The following is a 24412-nucleotide window of genomic DNA, read 5'->3' as shown; positions in this document are numbered from 1 at the left end:
TCCAAATAATTAAGTACATAAAATTAGTCCACAACTTGGAGGAATGACCCTTTAAGATTTTGCAAAGGATAAACTTGATTATTAAAGAGCAGTGTTGATTTCATTATAAAAATTTTAATAATCTATAGAATCACATGATACAGAAACGTCATTTGTAGGAAGACAGAACAGATTAAAATTTGGAAATTTCTTTTTTCCTTCCCATAATGTTGTTATATGATTTTCCACATGGCATTTTTCATGAGTGTGGATTATAGTTGGGATAACCTTCAATTCTGATTTGGCATTTAATGTGATACAGAGCACGTTACACACCCAGGGTCATCAGCACACATCTTGCCTAGGAAAGTTCACAAATACTCAATTGTTCTAGGTGCCCATTCTTAATTTTCCATTAAGAGCAAAGCAAATATTCTGACAAAAGTTTTTGCAAAATATTATGTGATACTATATTTTGCAGTGATATCTGCACTGCAAAAGAAGGGAACAAATATTTTTAATTATATAGTTCAGAGGAAGAGAAAACAGGTGGCTAGAGGTCCACAGACCAAAGGATTTCTCTGAAGAAAAAAAAGACAAAAATACATCATCCAAGATGAGCAAGAAGCGGTCAGGAGTCACTGAAACACTACTTCGTGGAGTATGTCTAAAAGCAGGAGTAACAGACATTGTGTATGTTTTGTACTATAAACAATGTGCATCATACAAACAAAACCTGTAATTCTAGTGAATCAATGTAATGAAAATCATTCACACAACATTAAGTAGGCAAATATGTTTAAAAAAATATTTTAATAAGCATATTCAGAATGGCAGGCGGAATGGGAGAAGGGAATTATTTTACAGTGCAAAATTACTATGCATAAATTTAAAAACATCTAACTCATAATTTTAAATGCCCATTTAAATATTATTTCAAATACATTTTAAAGCTCAACAGATTTATGTTGAACTGAGTTGCAGATTCTGAACTCTATTTGAAAACACATCATAAACAGAACACCATTCCAAATGAAAATAATAGTGCTTTGCTGGAGGTGGGAGAGACTAAGTAGCTTTAACAAAGACTTCTTTTCCCAATGCAATTTGTCAGGAGTTCAAGAGTTATGAAATGTACTAAATATTAAGCAAATTAGATTCATGATAGTACTAAAAATTTTATAGTGCAATGACTTATCAAGTTATAATGGTTGCATTATGAAGAGCAAAGTACTGTGTGAAATACCTGTATAAACACAAAATATAATTAAATATTTCTTTATGAAAAGCTGAGCATTATGTATTATAATAGTGGAATGTCTTTCATTAGGCATACTTTAAAAAGATAAGATTAAGATTTCCTAACATGTATACATGTGCCATATTCAAGAACTTCACAAACCTGCAAACAAAATGCATCTTTCATAAAAGGTGAAAATGGTATCTCAAATATTGCAACAACTTAAAAAGTATATTACTATTTGTTTGAAACATTTCTATTGTCTTTGACAAAGAGCTAGGATACTCTGGATTTGTTTTAATAAAATCTGATTTAGAAAATGGATTGCAACCATGTTAAAGCTGCCATTCTGGATAAATTAATGTTCTAGGTACAACAAAACAAAACAAAAACCAAAAAAAAGAAATTCATGCTTCTCAACACTTCCACCCAAAACTTGGATTTACTTGGATATGTATGTAACAGTGAATGTACATTATATGAAGTCAGTCAAGTGTTGTAAAGTGGCTTTTAACACTGTTTGGGGGGAGGGGAGGAAGAGACTTGTTCACACTGGTGGAGCGAAGCAGTCTGAACATATGTTAACAGTAATACTTCATGGGAGTAAGGCCTAAACCATATCTCAGTGCAAACCTCTACTCAATTGCATTAGACAGTTGAGCCATTAAAAAGATGATCACAGATTTATTTTTAAAAGGCATCAGCTCTTCTTGAACTGATGGCTGAAAGAGATGAATTGGTAGAAGCATTTGGGGTACGCCTATGTGAAAAACAATAGTTAACAATCTTTTATAAAAGTTTGGATATAGGTTGGTCTATCAGCTATTGTATAAAACTACATTTTTTAACAAGAATTTTGCACTAAAAATAAAATGGCACTCTTGCAAGGTTATGCAAATGGATGATCCTATTTGTAATCACAGAGCAATAGTCACTGTATATCCTATTTTCATTTTGGAAATACACTTATCAAATCTGGAAAACTAAGATGTAACTGGAAAAGTCCAAAAACTTTTCTAACTTCATCACTTTTCCTCTTAAAAATCAATATTGTTGCCTGCCAACTCCTTGTGTGTGCCAATTACCTAAATATCACTTGACCTTTTCCCCAGTTTATTTAATGCAAAAGTGGGAAATTTCATAATGCATATAAAAATAAATGAACAGGATTCTGGTCAGCATGATACAATTAAGCATTTAAGCTAACAAACTTTTGTCTTGCTTCAAAAATAATTTTGAAAATTATAGCAAATACAAACAAACTATGCAATCTAAGTATCATGCTTAATTTCAGAATTCTCACACTATTTGCCCATAAGTAAAAATTTGGGGAAAAAATTTCACAATCCTTCATGAATGCTTTTACCACCTGGATAAGAAACATGACTCAGTTACTACACAAACACTTAAAAATTCATTAGAAAAACCATAGCAAAATAAAATGAAAGCTGACAGACTCAGAATATCAATTCCTCTCATAAAAGTTTACCAACTGTACAAGTTTAAGAAAATTATACAAGCTTTTGTATTAAGAAAGGACAGCTCAGTCAAGACATATGTACTGTAAAAATCTTTCAAAGGCTACAAAGAATCTGGAAAAATACAGAATGTATTTCTTAAGCCCAGATAAGAATATGGAAAGACATCATTGATGTCAACAATTTTACATATACAAACCTGACTTGGTTTATTTTTAAACTTCTATATATAAAAAATCATGCTAGCATAACTTTCAGGATTCAGAGGGGTTTCCTTAATAATGATAACTCAACTTGTATATAGAGAAAAATGTCTGAAAGATTTCAATAAACTAAAAAAAATTGCTGTTAAGCAGAAAATTCGTTTTTTCTTCTCTGCCATCAAAATTAAGCAAAAAGTACCTTGTAGTAAAACTTTAGGATTAATATATCCAATGAAAAGGTACATGTACATCTTCAGTTCATTCAAATTTACTAAACTATCTGTTATATCCTTAAATGGGTCTTTATAGTTTTAAAATAAAAATTCTGCAAAAGGCAGAATTACGAAATCTTATTTACTGAAGTTAGGACGCAATTCAGTTTTCAAATTCTAACGAATTGCTTCAAGGAAATCAAGTTTTTAAGGTAACCCATCAACCCTGAAAATTTTAGTCATACCAGGATTTACTCCAAAGAAAGTATTTTAAATCTAAAATTCAGTCATCTGTGTTTTCAAGTTCTTCAAATTTTCCATGTGAGATTGTTTCTTGGAAAAATTCAGAAGAACCTGGACTTTCTTTTCCATTGCTGTTTACCCTTCGCCTTTTGGCAGGTCTCTCACTTTTTTCATCAATATGGGCAAGTTTTGGGTCAGTGGTAAGGTTATCTGTTTCATAACCATTACTATCCATATCTGCATGAAGTGGTTTCTTATTTCCACCTGTTGGTCCATTAACGTGTAACCCTTCAACTTTTACTTCTTCTTTGTTTAACATTTCACCTGGTCCATTAGATGACACCCCTAAGTTGGAAGAAACATAAACTGCTAATATTAAACTGTTAGGAGATAGCTACTGTTATAAGACAGCTTTTCATCAAGGAAGCGAGGTATCAAATCTGTGTATGGTCTGAATTCAGGCTCTATTTGCCGAGTAGCTGTGTGACCTTAGGCAAGTTGTTTATATTCTCTGTACCTGTTTCATCACATATACAATCAGGATAATTTACCTTACAGGGCTGTTGTGAAGATTAAGTTAATAAATGTAAAGAATTAAGAACAGAATTCGGCATATATTAAGAGCAGGTGGATGTTATGTGACAAAATAAGCACTGGATCCAGCAGTCAAAATAAGCTGCATTTAAGCAAAGATACACAAATTATTTAGATTTAGCAAATGGCTGTAACTTTCTAAAACCATGTAAATTATATTCTTTCTTTAGAAGCTTGAGCTTTATACTGCCATATAAAATCAGGATGATGTGACATTTTTATTCTTAATGTAAGTATATGGCTATTACTGTAATTTAAGGATAAATCATACACAACATTAATATAAAAAATCTGTCATATTAAAAATTAATGCTTGCACTATCTAAGCATACACCTGAAAATGCTAAAAGTAAACACAAATTCCTCCATAATAGGTGAGAAAAGAAAGAACATAATTATTCTAATAAAAGCAAGTAACAGTAAAAAGGTCATGTTCAAGTTAACAGCAAAATGAAGTAGAAATTTTGGGAATATTTAATGTAAAAATATAGAATGTGCCACTAAAGATAAAGTTTAATTAAAATATTCAGTATAAAGGATGAGCCTCAATTACATTTTGGTCAAGGCAAATATTCTATTTTCCCCAACTCAAAAGTACACTCAAACCATGAATGCACATGGGAATCATGCATCATGACACTGAAGGAACTATTTGGTCGTAGTAAGCCCAAAGAGTTGGTGACACTGAGATTAGGTCAAAAATAACCGTAAGATTTCAAGGCGCTGATAAAGTCCCTTACAAAGAAAATTGGGTTGGAAAGTTCCTTCCTTTCCTTCAGAAACCTGAGAAACTTGATTTTTAAACACCTGATGTGAATGGCTTCTGGGCTACTGAGTAATTTATAGGTAACTTATGAAACTCTCCTAGGCTAACTGCATGTTCTCATCAAATGGTTAAAAAAGAACAAGAAAATTATTTATTTGGTATTATAAGCAAACAGGAAAACACAAAAGTAGTACCAACTGAGTTTCTACCCCTAGTCCCAAAGTCTGAGTTTCAGCTTTTTACTGTACTTCAGGGTGGATGTGCTAGCATTAGATGCCATGTCAGTGAAACTTTCTGGATGAGGAAATGGCCCTAATTTTTATTTATTTGGCTTGCTCTTATCAGGGAAGTAGTGGGGAAATAGAGAGGGGTCATCAAATGAACAAAGTACAGTATATTCACCACAGCAGTGCCAGTGTGAGACCAAAGGTCTGACAGAGAACCAGGGTCACATTTTTCTCAGTGTTTCTCTTCTAGTTTCTGTCATAAGGAAGTTAGCTAGCTCTATACTGGCCCTCCTGTAAGGCGAATGTATCAGAATGTAGGTGGGCAGAACTTATCTAATTTACCAGTTTCTTTCTAAAGAGGAGTAAAGGACTTATTTCTTTCTGCCTGGCAACTGTCTTACTTAGGAAGATCATTTTTATTAAATTAGAAGTCAAAATAATTCTCTATGTCTTACAATGATCTTTGGTCCACTGTATATTTTAAACAAGAACATTATCTGAACCTCAATCATAGTGGTGGGTATGCTTTTCACATTTTTTCATGGAGATAAAAATAGAAATGTTTCTATTTTTATAGAAACCTCCTGTACCTTTTCCTATCCTTCAAGGTTATTATGCTATCAAAGAGAAAAATATTCAAAACGGTGCTTTTTTTATCTATTTATTTTTGTCTGTATGTGTTATAAGCTCTCAAAGTATTTTAAAAATATCTGTGTATTTCTGATGTGAAATGGCTGGAGTTTGAGTGTAAGAGTTAACAAGAACACTTATATTCAGGTATCCCAACCAGATAAGAAAATAGATGCTACTCAAAAAGAATAAATTTCTTAAAAGAAGTGGTCACTGTCGACAGTTTATTAAACTTACTTTTTAGTGATATCAATGGGAAGTCTTTCCAATTAATTTGTATTCTGTGTGTATTAGTATGTATGTATGTATGCTGATATCACGTATGTTTCATCTGGTATTTACAATTATTACTCTAACTTCTGCTTTGAAGTTTAATAGAAACCAAAACTGAGTACTCCAGGCTACAGAAAGAAACAGAAGTGTTTCTTTGGTTGCTTACCATTTTGATTACTATTACTTATAGAGCCATCTTCTTTCTCAGACTGGCTATTACTACTGTTCGAGGCAGTTGGGGGAGGAGATGGTGCTCGACTAGAGGCAGCACTTTCACTTTCATCTAGAAGCCGATCCATGTAATCCCTTAAAATTAAGTAAAATGATAAAGTAATTATTTTCTATTAAAAAAAGCTGAAAATTAAAATTAAGCAAGGTTAAATTTAGAAGGCTTTATTAACAAACATATTCTAATTTTCACTTACATTCATTCCAGTGCCTCATCAATCACACCAGGATCTGAACATTTAAATGGAAAGCTGCTTTTGGTTACACATTTATAGGAAAAATGCATAAGAGCCTTTAAACTAGCTAATTTTAGAGATCTACAGGTAGAGTGGCCCAATTAAAACCAAAGGATCTGCAAGTGAAGAGATAGGGATGATGTCAACCAGAAGGAGTACAGAAGAATTTCTGAACAGGTTGGAATTTTAAAGCCCCTAAAGTCTATTTGATGACTATGGCGACACCTGAAGGACAAATTAGGTCCTAACAATGAATCACCTCCCTAAATCTTCCTGGACACCTTCTATATTATCTTTCTGCTAGCTCTGAACTATAAGTTCACTAAATTTCTGGGCTTATCTGCTGGCATTATTTGCCAGTATATCATTAAACTCAAGTTTCCTTCTTCCCCAAGTCACTCCTGAACTTTATGGGATGGGAGGACAGATGTGTGACACTGGTTTGGGGTTAGCAGGCCTGGGCTAAATACTTGTCTCTCTGATGTATAGTGTCCTTATCTATCAAATGCACGTAATCATGCATGACCTATCTGCCATATAGAGTTGTTGTATAAGACATGTACAGGAAAGTGTTTTGTAAACTATAAAGTGCTATTAAGTCACAAGAATAAAGGTCAGCAAACTATGGCCTGTGAGCTGGCCACCTGTTTTTGTGAATATTATTTTATTGGAACACAACACCCATTCGTTTACACAGTGTCTATGACTGCTTTTGCACTACAGAGCTAAGTAGTTGCTAGAAAACTTAAGGCCTGCAAAGCCTAAAATATTCACTCTCTAGCTCTTTTACAGAAAAAGACTGCCAACACCGGCACTGGAATAACTCCCTGAAGGCAGGGAATTTGGTCTGTTTTGTTTACCACTGCACTTCTGATGCCTAAGTTGTGCCTGGCACAGAGTAGATTCTCAATAAAAACTTAAATACATATTTTAAAATTCCCTCAGAATAAGTATAATAGAAACATTAAGTCAAATGTTTTAGAATTTTGTAAGCAGGACAAAGAATGTGGGTAAGAAAACAGTGTAAGGACTCAGAGCTTTACTCAAAGTCTGTGTTAAAAGTCCATAAAAAGACAGTCAAGTATAGCAATAACCTCAAACTTCATGATCACACTGTTCCTTAGGTTATGGGATATAATAAATAAAGGGATGTGGTACCTGACCTCAAAAAGCTTCCAATAATCTGATGCACAAAACTAACACATATCAAAGAAACATATATGACAAGCGGATCAATTTAACACTCTAATTGTATTTTCCTCATCTATAAATGAAAGAAATTAAATTTGATGGTCTTTAAGACCTCTTCAGCTTTATGCCATTCATCTTAACTATAGAACAACTGTGTAACAAATTTGAAGCACACAGAAACAAACGAGTATGATGAATACCACAGGGAACTCAGAAACTAAGGCTAATAGGAACAGATGATGCATGATGAGGAACTGTTGGAAATAAATTTGGTATGGTGGGAATGGATAATGGAGGATGCTAAAAGCCAAGCAAAGGAAATAAGAGTTGACTAGATATCAAAGTTATTTTAAATTTCTGAATACATTAATGATATTGTGAAAGAATTATTATTGTTTCTTAATGATTAATGGCATCCAGATGGTTAAGGAAGAAGAAGAGTCAGGAAGACCACCCAGGAGGGTGGAGGAGCATTGAAATAACCAGAGTTATGCTAAGTTAATTTTTACTTTTTAAAAAAAGAAATTAATGGCCAGATAGGCTCAGTTGGTTAGAGCATCATCCTGATGTGCTAAGGTTGTGAGTTCGATCCCCGGTCAAGGCCACATACAAAAATTAACGAAAAAATGCGTGAATAAATGGAACAACAAATCTATGTTTCTCTCTCCCTTTCTCTCTCAAGTCATTAAATTAAAAAGACACACACACAAAACCCAAAAAGCAAACAGAAAAGCTTAGTAAAAACATGACTCATAAGAAAATGTAAACTCACGTTACACCAGGATGAAGATTGTATTTCTTTTTTCCAAATCGTGTTTGCTGAGCAAAGAAATCGTAACGTTCAGATTTTTTCCACATATAATAGAATGCTACACATTCACCAACTGACCTTGTTCGAACCTATAAGAAATAAACACTTGTTTTTAAGAATCACCCCTTCCTAAAAGGACTTATTTCATAAAAAATATCCAAAGTTAGAAAACAAATTTAGCTGGTCCTTAGGTAACATACACTACTATGTATAAAATACAACACTGCAGCAGCTGTGTTAAAAACTATTCTTTCTAAACACCCATTAAGAGAAATAATACATTGGCAACAGGTCTTCAGATATTCAATATTATGCTTTTAAACAGCTATCATCTTAATTTACTATAAAAATAAGTACTTCCCAATTGTAAATCTCTGTAAGTGGCATTTGAGTTACAATTAATGTTATAAACAGCTTGCAAACACTTTTCCCAACAGTGATCCAGACTCAATTATTTTACTTTCTAGAAAGGCTGACAATAGTCTTCAGTGAGTCAAAACGATTATAATAATGCCAATGCTTTGTTTACTAAGGTACTCCAGTGATTTAGTGTAACTGAATGGGTTCACCTTACATAATGTTCACCTATGGGATTAGCAAATGATGTTGACAAAATTCTGTTTTGCCACTTGGCGTGGAGAGCTGGAAGGGTTGATGTATATAATAAAACACCGGGAGTTTAAAACGAAAAAAAGGTATCTGCACGAGTTGTTTGGGATGTAAGACAATATTAATTTTATAATTTCTATCTTGAAGTAGGTATCTTGTGGGATTGATTGCACCTAAGGTCAATTTTATGACATACATTTTTCTTTTTCGCCCTCTGCCTGTACGTCACAATTTTGACACAGGATTAAGGAGTATAGATACATTTTTAAAAATAATGCTAAGACTTGAAATTTTTCTATTAGTTATGTCTGATGTCATATACCAAAATGCAACAACATAACCAAGAGCAAAATTAAGAAAAATGAACTCACGGGATTTGTAAGAAACTATTTTACTTATGAAATATAAAGTACTGTTAAGTATGTGTTGAAACAAATCAAGTGGACACCATCCGATCACATCCAGAGGTATATAAGGAAAATGTGGTGACAAAATAGTTAGAGCTCAGACATAAGCCCAGATACTGTTAAGATCATCCTAGACAAGCCATCACATAAGACTTGGTTACTATCTTCAAGGAAACATGTAAAGCCAAGCTCTTCGTCAACTTATATTTGCTAAAAATGTACTATTTATAAGCCTGGAAATTACTTAATTTCCTACATTTAAACTCAGATTTCAATTTTGCCAGTCCCAATTTCCCATAGGAACAGCACATTTTCCTAGTCCATATAATTGTGTAGTTACTATTAAAAATCTTACCTGGTTACAGCTGCAAGAGAATTAAACCTAAAAATAAATCTGCAGCCCGGCCGGGCGTGGCTCAGCGGTTGAGCGTCGACCTAGGATTCAGGCGATCGGGGTTCGATTCCCCGTCAGGGCACATGCCCAGGTTGCGGGCTTGATCCCCAGTTGGGGGCGTGCAGGAGGCAGCCGATCAATGACTCTCATCATTGATGTTTCTATCTCTCTCTCTCCCTCTCCTTTCCTCTCTCTGAAATCAATAAAGATATATTTAAAAATAAAAAAATAAAAATAAAACTGCAAGTAATTATGAAGTTCTTTTGGGTATACACTGACATTGTATGATTGATATTACCAATATGAAATTATGATCATACTAAATAAAATAGTCAAATAATAAAATTACAATAATGTATAATAAAGCTGAGTTGTTGAGATGTTCTTCTGGAAAATTAAATCCTAATTAAAACCAAATTAAATACTAAGCATCTGACTGACTTTAGACCACTCAGGACTTAAGCAAATGTAAAAAATATTTTAAGTATAAATAATGTCATGTCAAAAATGTTATAAAGTGCCCTTGCTGGTTTGGCTCAATGGTTAGAGCGTAGGCCCACAGACTGAAGGGTTGCAAGGTTCAACTCCCGGTCAAGGGAAAGTATCCTGGTTGCAGGCTCGATCCCTGGCCCTGGTCAGGGCAGGTGCCGGAGGCAACCAATCAATCACTTTGATGTTGCTCTCTCTCTCTCTTGCCCTTCTCCCTCCCTTCCACTTTCTAAAAATCAATGGAAAAATATTTTCAAGTGAGGATTAAAGAAAAATGAAAATGCTTTAAAGTTTCAAAATTACTTTGAAGACCTCCTAAAAAAAATCTGTCACAGGTTGTGAAAAATAGCTTTAATTAATTACATTGTACACACAAATCCCAACCAGAAGTTGATGAACATACTTTCAAATGAGTCCAATATAAAGGCTTCTAATCATGCGCTAAAAACAATCACTTGACAAATATATGCCAGAAGTCCAGGCATGCTTATTATAATAATGCCCTAAATACCGATATATTAAAATTTCATTATAGAACTTTTAACATTAGAAAATAATAAAGATATAAGACGGACTGGGTAGTTAACTAAATTGCTTTTTGTAAAAGAGAGAACATGTATCACTACTTACTTTATTAGCCTGAATCAAATGAAAATCCTTTCCATAGGCCTTCAGTCCTTGTTCAAAATTTCTACACTCTTCTTCTGTCCAAACAGATAATTCCTCTGACAAAATGGGGGGAAAAACTGTTAAGCAATATTCCCCCAAATGTTGTATTTAGCAAAACTGCAAATAAAAATGAAACTTTCTGGTCACAATGAAGGAAATATTTTACCCCTAAGCTCTATCACTGATGGCTGCAAAGGATAAAGTGACAAGAACTCCTTATTAATAAAATTTTGGATGATAACCTCTCTCCAACCTCAACCTGGGCCACTTTCTCCTTTATTTTTTATGATCCAACTATACTGGCCACCTTTCAACTGTTTAAATTTGTTAGGTTCTTTCTTTAGACTCTGTGCGCGCTATTCCTTTTGCCTAGAATTATTTCCTGCCTCCAACATCACAAAAAAGATACCATTTTCTTCTAGAAGCTTTCCCTAATAGCCTTACTGTTTCCCACAAGTAGGTTAAGTCCCACTGTAATAAGTTCGAAATGCACCCTCTAGTTCCTTAAGAACTTGTAACTATTTTTCAGCTTCCCTACTCAGTCTCTAAGCACCATGAGGGCAGGGACTTTGTTTATTGTTATGTCCTTAGAACTTAGCAGATCTTCCAATTTTTGTTGAATGAACCTTTCATTTGTTATATATAAACAATATTCTTAATGAAGCAGGGTGGTAGCTAGTTGAGAGTTAAAAAAACCTCAAACCCAGAATTTAGTTATGACTATTTATGAATGTTTGCCTCGGCTAGGTTACTTCAGCTCAGAGACCTCAGTCTTATCAATTTTAAAGTGAAGGTAACATCCTGTCATATTTCTTACTTAGCTCATAGTGCCATCACCAAGATCAAATAAGAAAATGTACTTTTACTTAAATAGACTTCTTGTCTCTTAAGAAGGGACAGCCTTAATCCTGTTTCCCATAATGCCCGTACAAGGGTGGGCAAAAGCAGGTTTATAGTTTTAAGTATATGAAACACAAAGTTTATTCTATTGTAATATAATCATAACCTGCATGTCTTTTTCCATATGAACTGTAAATCTACTTTTGCCCACCCCTGTAAAATACTTGTTATACACAAGTTACTTAACAAGTTACTTGTTATTAAACAAATATTTACTGGAATTCAGAAAGATCAGTATTATTAAATGTAGTATATAGTACATGGACTGAAGAGCTTAAGTTTTAAATTTCTGCTACATCATGAAAACAAATAAAATTTAATATTATGCTTACCTCTAGCTGCTTTTACATTAAATCTTAATCTTCTCAATGCTTCTTCTGTGTCAAAACTGCATTTAACCAATTCATATAATGCCTACAAAAATAAAGGGCTTCAATGTGACCCAGACTATGAACAGTTGAAAGCTATAATTCTTTAAGACAGTAAAGGCTTTTCCAGAATCCAGTGTTTTCATCCTTTCTGGAGGACAAATAATTCTAGTGAATGCAACATATGGAACACTACAGAGAAAAAAACATAAACTCAATCCTGATAATTAACTGTGTCTAAATATTTAGAAAATAGGATAAACAACTACTCTAACTTGGTTGGCACAGTATCACAGGAATTTAGAAATAAAAAATTATTTTATAAAGATCACAAATTTCTTCTTTTTAGCCTTTTGGGGTTTCTATTCTAAAATAATTTAGAACAAATCAGAAAAGAAAAACACTGACTAAAAAAGGTAAAAGAAATAATGCTGTCATTAGGTTCGAGGTAGGCACTGGTCTATCGTGTGCATGAGAACATTATAATCAGATGTGTACAATATTCCCAACTTAATGAGATCCAGATTCTCAGGGACATCCAAAGAACTTTTCTCAAAAAAGCCTAATAAATATACACAGGCAAACTGAAATATCAAGATTTGTTTGTTTGAGCTGAAATCATAACCCATGAAGTGAGTGTGTTAACAGTAGCTATCTTACATGCTGACTATAACTTCATATTCTGTTGATAACATTATAGGAATTTTGGTGAGTGACAACACTGAATGTGACAGCATTTACATTTTAAAATGTATATGATTAATTTATATTGGGGAAATTACAACATTTCTTATTCATGTACCTGTTCATTGTCTTTTATGTGCGATCCTTCAGGAATTGCTTCTACACCTTTCTCATCACCTGTTCTTCTAGATGCATCCTTAAGAAATACAATCACTTTATCTTCCGGTAGGTACTCAGGGTCCCACAGAAGCTGATCATCGTTTTCATATACTAAATTAGTAAAACATAATTATTTTTCAAAATGCCCAAAATTGAGTTTGTGTTAAAACATATCATTGAACAAATAACTCATACTTAGAACCAAAATGACAAAAACTGAAAGGTAAACTGTGGTCCTACTACTTACTACTTGCCTGACTTCAATCTTGGGCAATCTTCACAGCCTCCGTCAATAAGCAATCTAACCAGAGAAGACCACTTTATGCCCTTTCACGTTCTGTCTTAAGATTATTTACCAGCTCTCTTGGTTTGAACAGCACCACCACTTACTACCTGTATGACCTTAGGCAATTATTTCCCTTCTCTCTGCCTCACCTGTGAAATAGGTTTAGCAACCCTATCACATAGGGTTATAAGGACTTAAAATAATTTAAAACAATTCTGGCACATTTTAAGATTCAATATTATGTTTAATATTTTTTAAAAGGGTTGTCTAAAAAATTGCTCACTCAAACATTAGCACTGCTTTATTTCTTGGTGGTAGGATTTGGGGCAATTTTTTCTTCTTTATATTTTTCTATGATGCTTGAAAATGTATTATAATGAATATAAGTAATTTTCATAAAAACAAGTCACTATTTTTTTAAAAGCATTTGATTCATCATTAGAATTTCCATTATAATAAGATTAAAGCCTAAAATCTTAACAAAATTTAAAAAGTGAAAGGAGAGGAGGAGAGCCTAAGAGAGCCCTGTGAAATTCTAAATGACAGGAAGAAAAAAAACATTAGACAAGATAAAATATCAAAACTGTTGGCACCACAGCAGCTACGGGAAGAAAATGTTTCAAGGAGTGGTAAGACTGGTTAAATGCTGTTAAGTGGCCAGGTTGAACACTGAAAAAGGGTACGCTGGATTTACTAACAAGGAGGGAGATGTTTTAAGAACATTCTGTGTGGAGATAGAAACTGAAGCCATACTGGGGAAGACTGGAGAGTAAATGAAAGGTTAAGAAAAAAGTAGCAAACTCTTGGAAAGTTGAGTTGTGAGGAAGACTAGGGCAGTAGCTAAAGAGGAAGTAGAGTGGAAGAAAGTTTTTGGTTTTGTTTGTTGATTTTTAGAGATAGATGAGACATTATCATTTAAATACCAATAGGAAAAAGCCAGCTGGACAAAGGACAAAGGATAACTGACAGTGTTCAAGTTCCTTTTGCAATAAAAAAGAAATTAACAGTTAATTAAACATTTCCTATGTACCAGGCAATATGTTAAGTGTTTTCATGTATACTGCCTGCCCTACCCACCACACACATACAGTTCAAATAATCTACCCTTCTGTTTCCCAAGATTTATATTCTTTAAAATACAGCTCAACAGATAATCTCTAGAAACTTTTCCTTTGTAAATCTCATTCCTTTTTAAATCTGCTAGTATAATTCCAGTGAAACTCTAAATTGTAAATACAATAAAACTCCCATGATAGAGTGAATCTGAATATATTGCTATTGATTTCTATTCCCTGCTCAGTCTCTGTTCACTGAAGGGAGCAGACTGCAGTTCTGTTCTTGGAGTGATGGTTAGGGGGTGGACAAGGCCTTATTACACGGAAACCCTGACTCAGGAGGAGGAAGATAAGGGTGGGTGTCCCTGAGCCCCCAGTATTCTCCCAGATAGATACCCCCATATAAAGTCTATGAAACCAACACAAACTACCTGGGAGGTAAGTCTGGAATCACTCTGGAAGTCCCAGGTAGCCAAGGATATATAGATCACCTTATTTAAATTGAGTACACAAGCATCACCAGATGGAGCCAAATGACAAGCCAGACCCCTAGAGCTGTGACTAGATAACGTAGCCCTGAGAATATAACACTTGGTTTTATGCGATTACAATATACTAAAAAAATGACCATGCTGTGAGAACAATTAGCATTTTCACAGAGAATAAACCATGTTGCCTTTCCAGAAATAGACCAAATTATTTTCCAGTGAAGTTGACACTCTAAATAAAATGACTTTCAACTATGATCTAAATAAACCAGGAAACACAACTGCTAAAGGACTAAATGCCAAGAGATGAGAAATCCAGAAGAACTCCACACTAAGATACTGAGGAGAAATAACACTTATAAATACGTGACAGGAAAACCCTCTTTACTAGTAACACAAAGAAAAACATACTTTGTTATAATTAAAGTGACAGGAACATGCTAGATTTTAAAAGATCACAATCACTGAAATGTAACAACATCTGAAACTATTTCATTCCAAATGAATTCCCAAGCCTAAATACTGAAAATTTAAAAAGCAATCACAAATATATTTACCTTATATTACCTGAACACATAATTTACATGATTGTAAATATGTGAAAGAGTTCAGAAGGCAATAGCTCATTTATTATATTATCAAAGGTTAGCTGGGAAAGGGCTTTTTATGGCATTTTAAATCAAACTAAGCTTTTCTCAGATAAGCCAAATGAGTTACGAAATAACTTAACAAAGTTTATTGTATCTGTGTAACTAATGTAGAAAGCTGAGAAACCACAACCAAACCATAAGCAACCTGGGAGATTAATTCCCAATGAATAAATGTGCATTTATTAACCTCCAGTGTTTTTTTTTGGTGTTATTCCATTTTTAATGCCTAAGTAAAAATTCTAATTTCTATATTATGAGGATGAAAATGGTGATCCATAATCAGCATTATGTTGTAATAATGAGGCTTACAATAGCAATTTCCGATCTTAAAAGGTCATACTATGATTAATGATATAAATTTTAAGTCGTTTGAGTTTTTCCAGTTACACAACTTCACTTTCATGAAAGGCCTAGATTAGTAGCTGTTTTTGCTAATCAAAAGATATCTGAAAACAATTTCGCTTGATTGAAAAAAGGCAAAAAGTGACAATGGCGTCCAGCATTTGTTCTGCTGTGAGCCTTTACAGAGCCAGCGTGCCTGAGTGGCGCCCCCAGGCTTCTGCCCTGGATACTACATTCATCATTTCAGCATCAAGCTGCCATAGTATTGATCTATCTTTATTTATTTTGTGCATCCCTTGGCAAGATGTGTCCTACGGTAACAGAGAAGCCTCATATCATTGTTGTTTTTACTATATGATAATGTTCTTTTAGGTTTTATGTGTTATTTGGTATGATTTGGTAGGTTATTTTTTGCACCTGGGAATGCTCAAAAAATTTTAAGCGTACCATAAATTAATGGTACAGTAGCTACCCCTTATAAGCGTTTTTGTTCTCTGTGGTTTCAGTCACCCACAGTCAACTGTGGTCTGAAGAGCTCTGCGTAATTTACCTCCCTTCATCCCATCACACAGGCACTGTATCCTCTCACATTATCACACGGGTGAGTACAGTATGGTACGATATTTTCAGACCCTAGTCACAAAACTTTTATTAGTATATTGCTGTAATTGTTCTACTTTATTAGTATTGCTGCTAATCTCCTACTGTGCCTAATTTATAAATTAAACTTTATCATAAGTACATATATGTATTAAGTAAAAGTATATATAGGATTTGGTACAACTGCTTTTGCTGCGGGGGTAGTGCTGGAATGTAGTGCCCTCGAGTAAGGGGAGAAGGCTAATGTAACTGCTTCTCGGCTTTGTGCCATTTTGGCTTACAAAAGGTTTCATAGGAACGCTCTACTTTGGGATAGTGAGAGAAACCTGCAAAGTTAAATAAAATGCCTGTTTTGACAGTATTATTAACTAAGAGAAATGCACATGTTCAGTTTTCAATAACTTAAGAATCGATGTCAAGTGCTCATTAGAAACAATTTACATGGTCCTTTGCTATTCACTGCTTTGTAATTCCTAATAATCATTTACTTACTCTAAAACTTATGACACGCAAGCATGAAAATTGGGCTGGGAATAGCCTGAATCTTGACTTTCTTTTTTCCTAAGTAGCCCATCTAAATTCTCAATTAAATTAGTCCAGGGTTTTCAACCTTGGCACTACTGACACTTTGGCCAGATAATTCTTAGTGGTGGGAGTAATGGGAGGCTTGATTGTAGAATGTTTACCAGCACTCAAATTATTTAGTCTGACCACAAAGTTGCACTGTCTACTCAGTTTAGTCCATAAATAAAACATACATAACTTTGAAAAATCATGTTTTTCATCATCTTGGGGAATTAAACCATTCCTATATGCTCTGAGTGGGGCTGACACCACCCCCGGGAGCCCCAAGAGCAGATAAAGGAGCCAGGGCAAACTAAATTACTCACTCATCTCTCTGGTCACCATAATTATTTCTGGCTGGTATATGACCCAAGCTGAGTCAACAGAGGCTCTCTTTAAACTCTTGCTGGAGTAAAGGGGGATGGGGAAGTTCTTATTTTTGCTGGTTCTCCAGCTACAAGGACAGTGTAAAGTATAAGCCAGGAGTTTCCAGTAGCCATCTCAGCATGTCTGACAATAAAAAAGAGAGAAGGAGGGAAGGGACACCTGATAGAGGAACCTCTGAATCTAGTTATATTTAAAGAAAGAACTTTCCAGTAAAGCAATCAGGTAAATTCTTTTTAGTTGAAGCTAAACTGAACTGGGTTTTAATCACTTGCAAGCAAAAGAGCACAAACTGATGCTTTCTGAAAAATCTAAATAAAACCTAAATATAATGGATAAAATTAATCATCTATTGAATATTAATGCCATTTACCGAGCACTTAACTATTTGCCAGACACTATGCTGCTAAGTGCTACACATAAAAATGTCCTATATAAATCCTCACAACAGGCTCTGTAAATAAATGCTCTAATGTTGCTATTTTACAGATGAGGGGAAAAAAATTAAGAAATATGTACAAAGTCAAATACCTAGATACTGATCCAAGTTTACTGACTCTGTATCAGTAGTGTTAACAGCATTCTGCACCCACCTAATAACCAGCCACCAAATGTTTACTAAGTGCTTATGTGACAAGGATCACTCTAGGTATTAAGGATACAAAGATGAATAAATGATTATAACATACTGTGTTGAGAATAAATGATAATTTACAAAAATTTAAGACAATGTTAACGTGTAGTTTAAGTTTTGTGACTAGAATAGGTATAGGTTCAAAGGAACATGCTTTGAATTGACTGTAACAAATAAATCTTATTTATATAATTGTTTGAATTAGGAGTGATAACTGATGAGGAATATATAATCTGCATAGAGCCTAGTAAAAAAGAAATCAGATGTCACAGAGAAAAAATTTGTCACTGTCTGTCCAAATACTCAGTAACAGGGTTTCCTTGTATCAATGAAAAAATCCTAATCCACCTGTCAAATAATTCCCACAGTGAAGATATCAGGGTATCTTAGTTTTATGGAACTTTTATCAAAATCGCTCAAACCAAATGTTTTCCCTTTTGAATGTGTGCTCACCAAACCAACGAAAAATATCCTATACTTGTTTTTCTAAGAAAAGATCGCACTAACCAAGCACAGTCCCTTTCACAGCTTTATTTCTAACAATGTGGTTTACGTAAGTTTTGCATCTGTTTGGTTTGTATGCATGGGGTACCTTAAGTGAAAACAAATTCTGGGTATCACAACAAAAGTTTCAATTCCTGTAGCTACAAAGCAGAGGACAGGCCCTATACCACAGTGACCCCCTCCAAGGCAGTATCACCTTGCTAAATCTACTCTGATCCTCACACAATATAATAGGCTTTAATTCTCAAAGTGAGAAAGCTTCATGAATTACTGCTTTGTCTGAAAAAAAAAAGGCAAAAAAGAATTGCTTTCTAAAATTGTTAAAACTAAAAATACTAAACCAAAATTGAAAAATTGAAAATTAGAGATTATGATCACTTATTTACTGTGATATATGACAAAAAAATTTTAAAATAAAAAAGACAGAACACACTGAGATAATTAAACTATCTTTAGCCATAACATTAACTTGCCACATATAAAACTGAGTTTTCCTTCCCATTGACAAAATACAAAATTTCAAAGACAAGCACTATCTTTCATAGTCAATTTTAAATTAATTTGTAATAGAGCTTAATAAAGAAATTTAATAACATGGAACAAATGTCTAACTTTCAGTTCTTTAGTTGGAGAGAAAAAACTCAATGAACATATACTAACCATTATATAACACAGGTAAAGCATAACGTTGAAAATTCAATTTCAAAAATTCAATATAAAAGCTAATGAATCATTTATTTTTACATACGATTACAATGTATTAACAAAACATATGCACAACTTTTCTATGTAACTAGGTCACTCCATATTGATATTTTTAATGTTCCTATGTGTTGTAGGAATTAACTTGAAAGTGAGTGGCAAGCAGTTACTGGTGTGTTAAAACATTTTTACTGTCACTAGAATTTACCAGTCTGTGGTGTTCCCTTAATTACCTCTGATCTGCTGCTTGCCCTGAAAGCAGGTGAACACTGAGAATATAAAGTAAATTTCTGGAGGGGATGCTAAAAAGAAAACAAACAACGAAAGACATCTACAACTCCAAAAGGATCTGCATATGTAAGCTGAAATGTGGAGAAAACTGAAATAAAAGAAATGAAGAAAGATTTCTAGCACTGAGTGATGTCACATTGCACATGAACTCATTGAAAACACACATACACCCACAACATTCTTTCTAGAACTCACCTAAAGTGAGTAACCTGAAAGACTTCAAGTATATGTTGTTTCCCAAATTATTTTAAATACACAAATATCAAAGTAATACATTTTAATAAGTAATGTTAAGTTTCAGAAGTAAATTTGCTTTCTATAGCAATTAAGTTTTTTTTAGACCTGTCCAACAGTTCCCACTGACATAACTTTTAAAATCTAAATTATACAGGCTATGAAAGGGTATATTCAGAGTATTTAAAATATGAAGAAAAAAGAAATAAAAAGTTGGGATGTTTTAAGTCACTTAATACCAAAATAAGAATTCACTTTTTTCACTAGACTTGTGTGAACAAAAGTAAAAAAACAGTAAACATATTTCTTCTTACAGAAATAATGCAGGCCCTCTTTCAAAATTCAATGGGGTAACATAAACTGTCATGTTCTTATCCCATTATAAAACAACCGTTCATCACTTCAAAAACATAAATTCAGCTATTAACTTTACTAATAACCCACCTTTTTCATTTTCTTTGTATCTACAAATGCCAACTGGAATCTCTGCTTGAAACATGGAGCCCACCATAATCTCCTATTTTAAAAATAACACAAAGCATTAGTAAGGGCCCTGACCAGGTAGGTCAATTGGTTTGGAGCATCGTCCTGATGCACCAGAGTTTCGGGTTCGATCCTGGTCAGGGCACATACAAGAATCAACCAATGAATGCATCAATAAGTGGAATAACAAATCAATATTCTCTCAAATCAATCAATAAAAAAAATTTAAAAATACATTAGGAAGACCTAGTAACAGATATCCATTTTCTAGCATTACCATCTTCTTGGGCAAACTGTTCCTGGTTCCTGTGTCATACAATAAAGATGCAACAATTAACTACCTCAGAGAAGTATTGTGAGGATGAATGAGTTAATAATAGATAGGAGCTTGGATATGATTGGATGAAAATATTAGTAATAATAATGGGGTGAAATGCAATACAGACAATGGATACAAACTTTACTTCAAAATATAGATAAAAAAGTGAATTCTTACTATTCAATTAGTAAGATCATTCCAACACTAAAAAACAGGAAGTCAAATTCAGATATTTTCATAGTATCTACACTCTAAACTATGGTCCCTGGGAAACTGATAGACATGCAAATACTCAGGTCCTATACCAGACCTACTGAACCAGAAACTCAGGGGATAGGACTTAGCAATTAGTGTTTTAACAAGATATCCAGGTGATTCTGACACACATTTAAGTCTGAGAACCAGAGCTTTTTAAGATAAAGAAAGCAATAAAAAGGGTTTGCATAAAGCTCAGCAGAGACCAAATATATGAAACTCCAAACCAAATGGATAAGCAGGTAAGTGCCTTTCATTAAAGCAATATAAAATAAAAACCTCCCAAAACATAATTAAATCTTACTTTAGGAAATCTAGTAATCATATTTATATAGTCAAATCACAAATTAGGGGAAACTGGCTGTTCAAAAAGACACTGGAAATCACCACAGATGAGATTTTACAACACACAGGATCCAAGATTACAGACTCTCTTTTGTCTGGTGGCTAAATGTTAAGAATAAATTTACTGCATTTTAAAAATGAAGACTAAAGGAGGAAAGATACAAAAATCTTGGTCTAGTAAGTTTAAATAACTATTAGGATTTAAAAAGTTCCTCCCTCTCTACAGCTACTGTCACCTCACTGATGTTAGAAATTGTTATTCTCATATTTTATGTGACGAGATGAAACTCAAAAATATTTATTTCCTCAAGAACACGCTATTAGTAAGTTCTAGGGCTATAACTTGAACACAGATTTGATTTCAAAGCTGTTTCTTCTACCTGTTTCTATAAAAATTCAATTTTATCTTACAAGCCTTAGATCTCTGAATCTAGACAATTTTTTATTGCAACAAAATCATACTAAAATAAAACAATCTGGATTTACCATAGCCTGCTTTCTTATATACTATTCCTGAGGAAGCACTTAATACTCCTCAGCAAAGACTTCACGTCCCCTCTGTTCTCCCTCCTGAGCTTTTTGTCCCTTCATTAAAATAAAATAACATCTAATTAAATACTATACTGAACACTCCAGATACAAAAATGGTTAATTTATGTTGGAGAAAAGCTATATAAACTTGAATGTGTGGTGGAAAATAACAGTTTAAGATGACTCAAGGTTTCTAGATTTTATCATTTTAATTTCTACATGATATAAAAACCAGAAAAAAACTGGATCAAAAAACATTTCCCCAAATAGGTCACACAAATAGTTACTTCTGTGAACCTTGTTCTGTCTTCAGACCCATCATTCATTCACCACTCACTCGAATTAATTAACAGATACTGTACTGGGCTAACTTTCCCTTACCATTCTATCTCAAACAGATGTCCCTCTCTTCTAAACACCTTTTGGAAACCTGTAATAGATCAATTCTGGCTGTAGCCCAAAATCCTGGGTAGCCCAGTCCAAATTCATTTGAATACTTTATTCTTCTTAATTAAAAACTCTAAATATAATGTTCCCTTATTTTAATCAGCAAGGGGGTCAGCTCATTTTTAAGTTTGCCCCAAGCATCCCAGACCAGACAACTTTAAACAAAACAAGAAACCATAGGGAAAGCTCTAAAGTATTAACTAAATAATCAAACAATCATGACTTATCTGCAGAAATTCCACTTAATTTGATGTTCTGGGCTAGTCTGTGTTCAAAGAAATGATTGTTTATGCACAAAATTTAAAAATCAAATGTAGGAAAAACAACAAGAAAACACTCAACAGAGTTTTTAAGGGAAAAACCAGGTGATCTAAGAAGTATAGCATCATTTCTTCTATATAAGTGATTTGCTCTAAACAACTTTACATGACATTTTGATACATATTCATAAGTCAACAGTTCTGCAACAGCTTAAAATTAATTCAATTTAATTGTATGATTAAACAATGTTATACAATTCTGTAATTTTTCAAAATTTTATTTTTGTTTAAAATCTTACAGATGTCCCTTTTCAATTCTGTAATTTAAAACTTACATATTATCTTTAGATTCATTTTAGAAATCGACTTATTTAATTATGCAGTTTTAGAGAAGCTCAAATCCATCTCTTTACACATTATATTTGAAGCTGTAAATATCAACAATATAAGATAGAAAATTTTATAATCTAAATTTTTAAACAGAATTTACTTAACAAATACCAGAAGGCCTCCACAATTGTTTTTCCAATTATATACATTAAAAAAAAAAAAAATCACGTGATACTTTCTATAGTGCAACAAAGTCTAATTCAGCACTAGTTCAGAAATTTGAATTTCTAATCTTGGTTTGAGTGTCAGTTTGTTCAACAAAGGACAATTCTTTTTATACCATTATTTTATTTCATAAAAAGATAAACACCTGAATGTACTAGGGGAAATCTGAACATCTACCCAACATTTACATGTCACAAAAGGGCTTACCTCAACATTATCAACATATATGTAGCTAGTAAAAAAGTAATTTCGCTTGGCTTTTTAAATATTAATTTATCTAAGTTTTTGGAAAATATGGCTCTAACTACCTTTTTCCAGTCTTCTGATGGAATATAATCTTCATCTTCTTCAGATTCTTCTTCTATTTCGCTATCTAGAATAAGTAAGACAATACTACTATAAAATGATTGCTTATCCTGTCCACATTGTATATTTGTATTTTATTCTTACATTTATCATCAAAATATTTAAATAAGCCCAAAGGTATTTCCAGAGTTAGGCCAAGATATTTCTAATCAAATAATACCCTATCGGTTAAAAAAAAAAAAAGCCCATAAACGTTCTAGGTCAATCCTTATCTTAGACAACTGTATTCTCATGAAATGATATTCTACAACAACTTCAGGAACAGAATTTATAATCAAAATAGTATGTTTCTAAACCTAATTCTTCTATCAACAGCCTGGTGACAGAATAAGCTCTATGATCTCAATTTCTTCCCTATAAAATGAGAATTTGGACAAAACAGTCATTTCCAAACAGTGCTTGAAACACTGAGAACTTTTAGCATCATTTTGGGGGGGAAACACGTGAAGGGAGGAGCCCTCCATTCTCCCCAACCTCTGTTTTATTCAGAGCAGGAAATCAGCTGCTGTGTGTTTACATTTTGGAGTAAGAATGTATTTATAGAAAGGGGTGGGAAATCTGAAAACGATTAGATTCTCAGCATCTTAACTAAAAAATGGCATACAAATTTCAACAGAGTAACATTACATATAGAAATTAATCTTCCGCCTGGCCGGGCATGGCTCAGCGGTTGAGCATCAACCTAGGATCCAGGAGATCGGGGTTCGATTCCCGGTCAGGGCACATGCCTGCGTTGTGGGCTAGGCAGCCGATCAATGACTCTCTCATCACTGATGTTTCTATCTCTCTCTCTCTCCCCCTTCCTTTCCTCTCTCTGAAATCAATAAAGATATGTTAAAAAAAAAAAAAAAAAGATATTAATCTTCTTATGGAGAAACTAAGCTAGGCAGTATATGTACAGCTTCCATGCACACATCACAACTGAAATACCAGATTAAATACTATTTCAAGAGGCAGTTACTTAGCACCCCACTTTGTCAATGGATCTGCTCTCTAAGTGATTAATACTACATTTCCCCAAACTTAAAATTAACACAATTATTGCCCTGGCTGGTGTGGCTAAGTGGTTAGAGCATTGTCTTGCAAACAGAAGGGTCTCAAGGTTCGATTCCCCATCAAGGGCATGT

General features: G+C 33.6%; 1 protein-coding gene across 11 annotated transcripts in view; it reads right to left on the bottom strand.

The window, feature by feature from the left end:
* Positions 1 to 773: 773 nt before the first annotated feature.
* MIER1 (MIER1 transcriptional regulator) overlaps positions 774 to 24412 on the bottom strand; it is a gene marked incomplete at its 5' end in the record, with an annotated part of 52139 nt that continues 28500 nt past the window's right edge. For all 11 annotated transcript variants that reach the window (XM_081144704.1, XM_081144705.1, XM_081144703.1 and 8 more), the window contains 8 exons: positions 774 to 3700; positions 6012 to 6151; positions 8273 to 8400; positions 10841 to 10935; positions 12112 to 12193; positions 12950 to 13101; positions 20169 to 20241; positions 23228 to 23292. In XM_081144704.1, the coding sequence (XP_081000830.1) occupies positions 3396 to 3700; positions 6012 to 6151; positions 8273 to 8400; positions 10841 to 10935; positions 12112 to 12193; positions 12950 to 13101; positions 20169 to 20241; positions 23228 to 23292 (1040 nt within the window). In that variant the 3' untranslated portion in view covers positions 774 to 3395. The remainder of the gene's footprint in view (positions 3701 to 6011; positions 6152 to 8272; positions 8401 to 10840; positions 10936 to 12111; positions 12194 to 12949; positions 13102 to 20168; positions 20242 to 23227; positions 23293 to 24412) is intronic.

The sequence above is a fragment of the Miniopterus schreibersii genome, assembly GCF_964146895.1.
Source record: "Miniopterus schreibersii genome assembly, chromosome: 8".
In the NCBI taxonomy this organism is placed as follows: domain Eukaryota; kingdom Metazoa; phylum Chordata; class Mammalia; order Chiroptera; family Miniopteridae; genus Miniopterus; species Miniopterus schreibersii.
Note: the sequence above shows the minus strand (reverse complement) of the source record. Positions and strands in the feature narration are given on the sequence as shown.